We start from the raw sequence: 9,317 nt of genomic DNA, 5'->3' as shown, positions 1-9,317 counted from the left end.
GATGTGCTGAGCCTGGGCCACATTATCATGTTCCCCAGAGTCTGGCCCAGTCCCTCCCCTCCCCACCAGCTACGGGTCCCTGTGATCTCTGCACCAAATCTGCTTCTCTTGCCCCCTCTTGGGGGTAGGACGGGGCTTTTCTGGATCATGGCATTAGGTGTGTCCTGGTGGAGGCTGGCCTGTGGCAAACCCTCCCTGACATTCTGGTCTGGTGCCTCATGGCCTCTTCTCTACTAGACCCCGACCTTCACCTGACCTTGGCCCGTGGACCCCGGTTTTAGGAACTGTCCTGGCTCAGCCTCCTGATGGCCCACCCCCACCCCTGCTATCCACCCTTGGTTTGCCTTCAACAACAGTCCCTGACTGGTTAGTCCGAGACCGGTCTGAGAACCCCAAGGAGTACGAATCATATTCCGTGGAGTCTCTGGTTGGGAGCAGAAGCCGAGCCCCATGCGCCCCCCAACCCGCGGTCACAGGAAGAGCAGAGCCCGGCCCAGGGGCAGCGCCGACTCTGGAGAACATCACAGTCTCCCCTGAGGAAGGCACGTCTTCACACAGGCCACACGACCCCGTGGTTTGCAAGTAAAATGTCCACAGGGTTTAGTCAAGCAATTTTTTTCCTTTATTTTTGTTAAATAAGGTTCCAGAAAGTATAGTGCAAACACTCAGTAGAAAAGTCGCAATTAAGAAATGTACATTCACGTTAACATGTCAGTCTGTTCACTGGTTTGTTAATAAAAATAGGACCCATTATTCAGTGACTTGTCTCGGTCAAACAATCTTGGAAAAGACTGGAAGGTACAGTGTGGGCTGGCATAAAAATAGACCCGTATTGATTATACAAATCTATCGACAGAAGCTACCTGGTGACCATGAGCTGCCGTCGTCTGACCCCATCCCAGGGTTCTGGGTCTGCAGAACCATTCTCAAGCAAGCTCCGTGGGCGGCGAGCGTGTCCCCCTGCCCACCCCCCCCCCCGCCCCTGCATTCCACCGAGCGGCGCCCACCCCCCAGCTGGACAGTAAGGGTGCAGGGGTGAATACGGCCTTTCTCGGCGAGGCAAGAGAATCAGGGGTGGGCTGTGGGTTGACCTTCGGTGAGAATGAAGCTACTTTAAGGTGTTTGCGATCAATACGTCACCTTCCTTGTGCAAGGTGGTGTGCAGTCGTGCAGCCAGGGGGACGGGGACGGGGGCTCTGGGCTGGGAGACGCTGTGTGGCCAGTGTAGGCGCCGGCCACACAGGTTGGGGCCCCAGGCTGCGCTGGGTCGCGGGGACACTCTGCGGCCAGCCGGCAGATGGCCCAAGGCGGGCCCGTCCCTCCGCGCATGCTGCGTGTTTCCAAGTTCAAAGTGGGTCTCACATACGTGGGGATCTCAGGGCATGCAATTTGGGGTGCACATGCGTGCGAGCCCAGTTAGTACAGGGGGGAGGCAAGCCTACGCGCCCCCCTGGGACGGGCACTTGGGAGTGCGGGCACCCCCATGTATGCAAGAAGTGGTGGCAGGCTTCCTTGGGATTCCCACAACTAGGGGCCAGTCCCCTGAGACGTGTGCTTCTGGGCCCGGGGGGCTGGGGGGTGCTGCTGGTGGGAGGCAAGAAACAGTTCTGGCTGCTGGTGGGCCCAAGGCCGCGCTGTGGGGAGCGCGAGCCCACAGACATGGCACTCTGTAAGGTTGTTCCTGCGCACACCCACACACATCCCCACACACGCTCAGGGAGCCCCGGAGTCGCCTAGCTCTCCCGCGCGTTAGTCTAGGACAACCTCTCTGTTTAAACAACAGCTCTCAGGGCAGGATGCTAGCTGTTTGCAAACCAAGCTTCTGAACGGAGTCTGAGTGCCCAGAGTCGAAGCAGTCGGGGCCAGGGAGCCCCGTTTCCTACCAGCCTCCGCAACCCCCGTCTTGCCTTCCACACATTCTCCGGGAAACCTGCGCACGGCCATCTGACCTGCAGGAAGGGGCACTGACCACCCAGCTTGTGCCTGTGGCGTGAGACGCTGGATAACTCGGCCACCAGGGGAGAGAGAGCAGAGACGGCAGCTCGACCCACGGCCTGCTAGGCCTCACATGCTTTAGGATCAGCACTTGGGGGCCACCTGGCTTCATGCACGTGGGTAGGCATGTGTGGTTTGGGAGCTTCTGGGGCCCCCTTCCCCTGTTTGATGCCAGAGAGGCCGTGCAGAAAGATATGGGCAACCATCCCTCCTGCTGAAGGAGAGTCTGTGTGTTCTCAGACAGGATAGGCTGTGGGCATGACACAGATTTAGGATAGAAAGCGACACAAGGTGGGACTTCTCAGGCTAGTTCTGAGTGTCCTTGGGGGGTCCACTGCTGATGACAGCATTCTGAGCTCCCCAGGGCGCACCCGGGGGCAGGCAGTGGGGCCAACCCTACAAACCAGGCTGCCAGGGTCCCCACCACAGTGGGCACTTTGGTGCAGACCAGCCAGGGGGTTCCATCAAACCCAGCACAGTGTCAGCAAAGAGCCACTGAGTAGGATGGAAAACCAAGGGCTTGGGACAGGCTGGCATGAGTCTCGGTCCTGCCACTCGTGCTGTGTGACTTTGCTCAAGTCAATAACCTCTCTGAGCCCCAGATTCCTCACAACACTGTGGGGGCCGTAAACGACCAACAGGTGACAGGTGGAGAAGGTGCTCTGGGGCTGCCAAGTAGATGTGGGTCTTGGTCATGGCGGTTCCCTTAGTTTGTGGCCACGTGGAGAATTCCAGAAGAGATATTTTCACTACACACGCTAATGACTACTGGCCTCTCCTGCGGCTTTAGCACGGAACCTACACAATCCAGTGTAGGAAGGAATGCACGGATTTCATAAAGGGAGAAAGGGTTATGTCTAGAACACCCTTCCCTGCCAGGTGTGGCACACTCACGCATGCGCACACCCACATGTGCACACACATAACCATGCACAGTGCACATGCATACGCACACACGCACGTACAATCACATGCTCGTAATGTGCATGCACACGTACACACGTGTGCACACACCCACATGCATGTGTACAATCACACGCTCACAAACATGCACGCACATGTACATGTGTATGCACACACTGTACAATCACACGAACATGCGTGCATGCACACGCACACATGCATGCGCACAATCACACGCTCACAAACATGCATGCACACGTACGCATGTGTGCACACACGCACACAGATGTGAGTGCAGCATGGCTCCAGCGGAAGAGTTACTGTTTCTCTCCATGAGCAGATCTGATGGGGAGTGGATAGATGACAATTTTCAGGGAAATTTAAGAAATGCAAATGTGTGAGTCATTACCATGAGGTTGTTTAGGGAGGTCTAGTCCCGAAACGTGGCCTCTGAAATCAGGCTTACTTCGCTGAACTGGGCATAAAGGTGACCCACGCGCCCCAGCATCCCAGGACCGGCTTCCAGTGTGCGCACCCAGGAGCTGGGGTGTCCCGGGAGCGCCCTGAGGGTGTGTAGTCTGGCCCTGGGCACAGGGAGGAGCTAAGGGGCCCTGCCTCATGCTCCTGGCCACAGCAGGCCGTCCCTCCCACTCTGGCGCCTCTGCACACCTACACTCACAGCTGTGGGGTCCACACCGTCTCCGGGCACAGGGACTGCCTTTGGCTCCTCACCACCCACCACCCAGAATCAGGGACTCTGTCTCACGTCCCGGGGGCTGCCTGTCAGTGCCAACCCCCCACCTCCCAAGTCCATCTTGGCAAAATTCAATTGGCATAATTGGAGTTTATTCCTCAGGCTGAGCCAAACAGCCTTCCTGACCGTCTATCTCATCCCCACCCCGCCCTCCAGGAAGGGGGTCCTCGGGCCACCCCTAGTAACCCAGTCCCTGAACCAGACTTCAACCCAGCCCAGTCTAAGACTCACAGACGGAAAGGCAAACCCAGATATTGTGGGAAGAGGTCGCGTCCCCACATGGTCTCCACATCCCCTTGGAGAGCGCTGGGGCTCCAACTCCCCACCCAGCTTTCAAAGCACACTGCAGCCAGGGGGACATGACGCAGGTGCAGGGGCGTGGCGGTGCCCTCCGGCTTCCAGCTGACCACTCCCTGTCCCTTAGTCATTCCCCAAACCAAACATTTTGAAACCAACTTCCTTTAAGGAGGTTGATTTGTTGCTTTTTAAGTTTTGTTGTTTTTAAAACTGAAGCCGCTACAAAATCAGGTCAAGTCGGTGTCCGGGGTGACTTTCTATGGACCCAACAGGCCCGCATGGTTCAGAATTACAAGTGTTAACAGTGCTCTGTGACCCGCTGAGTCAGAGACCTGCTTGGTGCGCGGCGGGGTGCCCCCCAATCCCCGACACCCGACTCCCACACTGCAGGGCGCCCACCATCTCGGAGACCCGGCTCCCATGTGACTGGGCGCCCCGCATCCCCCACGCCCAGCTCCCACGCAGCAGCAGGTGCACACTTAGAGAGCCCCTGCCTTGTGGGCGGCGCATGCGTGTCATGGGCGGAGCCTGCCACACAGGGAGGGGCCCGCAGGACCCCAGACTTGGGGAATCCCAGGAACACAAGCTGGAATGAAGCCGGGTCCACCTGTCTGGGACACACAAGGATGAGGCCCACAGAACCCCTCCTTCTTCAGAAGCAGGACAAAGGAGGGGATTCACACTACTTCTGGGTGCTGATGGGACGAGAGCAGGCATTCGTATCATCTGGATCCCATCAGGGCCCAGACCCAACACACGGAGCAGGCTCACCAGGCAGGACGGGTGTCTGGCCCGGAGGCTCACTGCACCCCGTGTGAGCGCTGAGACAGGTTAGAAGGGTCGCAGGTGTGCACAGACCTGCTCCTGAACCGAGAGTGACTTCACTGACAGGGCTGAGGCTGGCCCTCGGCTCCCTGTGCCTGGGACACCGATGACAAACCCCACAGAACTCGGGGCCTGAGCTGGGTCTGCAGGAGGGGCTGGGCGGCCACAGGGGTGTCGGCACCCCCCCCGCCCGCCCCATGGCGTGGTTGAACACGGGCAAACTTGTGTGCATGGCTTATGCTAGAATCACCGTTGGCTTTGGACTGGCCTTGTCTCCACAGGTTAGTTATTGCCTCTGGAGACAGGAAGCGTCTGGAAGCGCTGTGGCTCTGGGGTCTGACTAATGTGCAGCCTGGGAGGGCCTGGTGTGGTGGTGGTGGGGGCTCCACACTGTAGCTTACACACACCGTGCAGCGGACCCCCCAGGCCCGGTGGTCCGTGGAAGCGCCTGGAAGTTTGGTGCTGCCTTCTGCACTACTGAGGTTGGGTGTAAAAGTGGTGCACGAGGGACACGCGGGTCCCCCTATAGTGCTGAGGCTCCCCCAAGCAGGGGCATGGTGCCTTAGGGATGTCACACATCTGGGTAAAGAGGGCCATGCGCATGGGACTGGGGGGGCTGTTCTCATTTTTGGTGGGAGTGAACAGGTGTCCCCTGAAACAGTGCACTATTTACAGAGCGTCGTAAATAATTTAGAGAGAACCCTACTCGAAAGGCTAATGTTTGCCCGTGAATACTGTACAAAATTAAAAATAAATAAGGCAAGATCATACAGTCTCATCACAAATAAAGAGGAAGACATCGTGCACCCGCCTCTGAGGGACGCCGTGGTGGCTCCTGCGCCCTCGGGAACGGTAGGGTCTGGACTGCTGATGACCGACGTGTCGCGTGCTCCTGGGAGCTGGGCCTCAGCGCCGTGGGTGGTCCCATGGCCTCCTGCTGCGGCCACGCACAAGGCAGAGCTCCAGAGCTCCTGGTCCTGTGGACCCCCAGTCCGGGACCGGCAGGGCTGGGGGCCACGAGACTCTCGCTGGCATCCACCTGCCCCCGGGTCACACGGGTAGACAAGGAGTCCGCAGCGTGTCTCTGCAGGGGCAGCCAGCTCCTCTCCCCGATGGCTGATGGTTGGGTCCCCGCATCTTTAAATAGCAACCTCATCCTTGGGCCATCCTGACTGCCCTGCCTCTGCGTCCACTTCGAGGAGGCAGGCGGTCCACCTGGAGAGCTCAGGATCTTGCCCCGGCCTAAGGCCCAACCTTCAGTTCTGTCTGTGAAGTCCCTTTGCCATGTAATAGGGCACGGGGTCAGGACCTCAGTGTGGTCCGCTGCCCCCCTCAACTGGTGGAAGCTTGGCGGCCACCAGCAGGCGGGCTCCAGGACCCCGGCCAGGTCCTCAGTCCTGCAGCCTGGCACAGACGGGCTCACCACACGGGCCACATGCTCATGGGACTCCCAAGATGACTCGGTTTCCCCTGAAGGAATCATGCCATATCCCTCTAAAGGCGAGCAGGGATGGCTGGGCCACAGAGTCCTTCTCGGTAGCGATGGTAGCAATGGCCTTCGGTGGCCCCTCGCAGAGCTGGTTCTCAGGAGGGAGGCCGTCCACCCACCCATCTCCGTCCTGAGTCCCGCATCGCTGGCCTATCCACACACGGCCCAGCAGCCGACCATGCTGCCCCACAGATGGGCAGGGCTGAGGCCTCACGGAGGACCTCACGCCTCACAGGCCCACCACAGGAACAGCCCGGGGATGTGCACAGGGGCTCAGTCAGCGTAAGCCCAGCCCTTGCTGGCTGGTGCCAAGCTGCCTTCCTCCTGCGGTCGGAGCTGCCACTCAGCGCCCCTAGCAGCACATCCTTGGTATGCACCTGTGCACATGGGAGACCCCCAGGCCTCCCCAGAGTCCCCTGTAGGCCTCTCCCTGCAGGTGTCCCCCAAACTCAGTCCAAAATCCCACGTCCGGGTGCCGCCTGCTCCGCGGGGAGCTTTCTCTCAGTGGCGAGGTATGGTTCGCTTGTTTCTAAATCCATGCAGGTTTGTGCTGCTGTGAGGAGAGCAGGAGCCCCGGACACGGGGGCAGCAAGGGCCCAGCAGCCCCGATCTCGGCGCCTTCCCTGACGAGTGAGGCCAGGGTGTGTAGGGCCAAGGCCATCCGGGGGCTGAGGGACATCTCGCGACTGGCAGGCAGAGCGGGGATGATGCTGGTCACGACACAGAGACGTGGCTCGGGGCCCCAAGAATTCCAGAAGACCCGCCTCTGGCCCTCGAGAAAGGGCTCCCGAAGGAGGCCAGCAGCCTACCTCTGTGCTGCGCGGCTTCTCCCCAAACTGCGCGCTGCAGGCCCGGCCCGTCTGGGCCCGGGGGCCGGGCTTTCTGGCCCTGACAAGCGCACGAGGCCTGGATCCCGGCCCGGGCGGCTGCAGGCCTTCTCAGGACGTGCTCCCGCTTGGCCAGCCACAGCTCCATGGCTCCCGCTGATCCGAAGCCTGGGGCCGTGGCGGGTGTTCGCTAGGTCCCGACGCCGGACACTGAGCCAGCCAACCCCAGGCAGCCGCTCCTTGGCCACCTAGGAGAGGACCAAGGGGGCTGTTCCCCTAAAGCATCAGCATCCAGGTGGGCAGGGCTCGCCCAGCCCATCGCTGCCCAGCTGCTTCGGGTCACGCCGGGACGGTACCCCTTCTGCAGCCCAACCTCTGGCTGCAGGCCCTGCTCTGTGGGCCGGGCTGGTCCCTGCTGGAGCCCCCAGCAGCCAGTGTGGGCTCCCCTAAGCCTCCTTCCCAGCCGCTCCAGGGGGCGGGTGCTGGCCGTGAGGGCCCGGTGGGAGCCCCGAGCCCTGCAGAGCCCCCAGCCCGGCTCTGACTGGGGGGCCAGCCATGGGGGCCATTGGAGGCGGGCCTGTGCCCAGTCTGGTCTGGAGGCCAGGTCGCCCGTAAGCACACATTTTCCGCTCTGCGTTCAGGGACCTGGCCTGGGAGCCGTTTCTATCGGTCCGGCCTTCCAGGAAGTACGTTAGCATCTCACCCTTGCCCTTGACGCTGACCTTCCCACGGCACACGAAGCGGTAGGTGCCCTTTCGCAGCAGCCGGTGAACCTCCTCGGTCACCTGCAGCGGAGGAAAGCGGGTGAGCGTCCCTGGGGTCAGCAGGGGAGGATCCCGGGGGCAGGGTCGCCAGAGTGTTCCCTCTTCCACCCCTTGTGACCTGTCCCCGACATTAGAGAGTGCCAGGGGACACGAGGGGCCCAGCCGCCCACTAGCCCCGGGCAGGCTCTGGAAAGCAGTGCTCTCTGGAGGGGAGGGCCCGGGTGCGCGGCTGGCTGGACAGGACACAGATACAGCACGTGTCCGGAGTGTGAGCCCCAGAGCACCCCAGGCACACACCTGCGGCCCGGACACAGAGGAGCGGGACAAGCACAGCTGGATCGCTAACATCGGCGTCCCGCACGCACTTCACAGAAAGGGCCAGACGTGGAGGAAGGACTCCTAAAAGGAGCAACGGGGTGGGAGCGTGCTCCTTGTCAACGCAGGAGGAGGCACATGTATGGGGCCACTGGCGGGAGCGGTGCCTTGGGCAGCACCGGCGGCCCGACGGACAGATCGCGTCTTCCCCACTCTGACAATGGTCCCGCCCTGGCGCACGCACCCTGGACACTGACACCGGGCTGGATGGAGGGGAGGGGCCCCGTCTGCACAGAGCTCCCCTACCGCAGGGCCTCTGGGGCACGGGGCGTTAATGAGGCAGCTGAAAGCTCTGTGCCTCGGGAAGTCCAGACACGGACACACAGGAAGGCAGCAGTGGGGGACGTGGGAAGACCACCCCAGCAAACAGAGTGGCCACGTGGGGGTTCACAGGGCTTGTCAGACCCCCGGGACGCCGTGTGGCAGATGCCTGAGTCAGAACGGGGGCACATGGGGCTGTGGTCATCCAAGATACCCCCGTGGATCTGCCCTCGCTCTTAGTCCACACGGGGACCCGCGAACAGGCAGGGGGCGGAGCTGTGGAAGGGGGCGCCCCACATGTAGCCGGGGGACACAGACCGGAGAGGCACATCGCCAGCAGCCTGGCAGCCAGGGGAGGCCAGGCCTTGAGCAACAGCCGCGTCCTGGAGAATGGCCCTGGGGGCCACAGGGGACAGGCCTGGTGCTGAGCAGGGGAGGTGCTTGCCACAATGTGATCGTGGAAACTGCAAACTTGCACGTGAGCGGCTGGAGAGTGGATGGGGCTTTGCCAAGTCCCCCCTGGGGGTGACCTGGCCCGGGGAGGCCCGGTGTCCTGGGACGGGCTGTTGGACGGCGGCGCGACTTAGCACCTCCACGCGGCATGCGCCTGCATGGTGAACTTGGTGAAAACATCGTGTGTGTTTCACAATAATACAAGAAATTCGAAGGAGGACTACAGCTGTGGCCCCTGTGAGCAGAGCCTCCTGACGGTTAAACCTTAACCGAGACCCCAAGGGCCCACCAGGCACCCAACAGGGAGGCAGCGCCCTCCAGCGACCAGGCGGGGACTGAACACACGCTCCTAGGAGAGCGGGCCGCCACCTGGG

General features: G+C 61.3%; 1 protein-coding gene across 1 annotated transcript in view; it reads right to left on the bottom strand.

Annotated features, from left to right (window-relative positions):
* Positions 1-599: 599 nt before the first annotated feature.
* The window catches only part of ADCY1 (adenylate cyclase 1), an 89,033-nt gene continuing 80,315 nt past the window's right edge, over positions 600-9,317 (bottom strand). Inside the window, exon 20 of the mRNA XM_046020936.1 lies at positions 600-7,875. Within this exon, the coding sequence (XP_045876892.1) occupies positions 7,537-7,875 (339 nt within the window). The 3' untranslated portion in view covers positions 600-7,536. The remainder of the gene's footprint in view (positions 7,876-9,317) is intronic.

Source organism: Meles meles, chromosome 10, assembly GCF_922984935.1.
Source record: "Meles meles chromosome 10, mMelMel3.1 paternal haplotype, whole genome shotgun sequence".
Taxonomy (NCBI): domain Eukaryota; kingdom Metazoa; phylum Chordata; class Mammalia; order Carnivora; family Mustelidae; genus Meles; species Meles meles.
The sequence above is the reverse complement of the archived record's forward strand: the minus strand, read 5'-3'. Positions and strand labels throughout refer to the sequence as shown.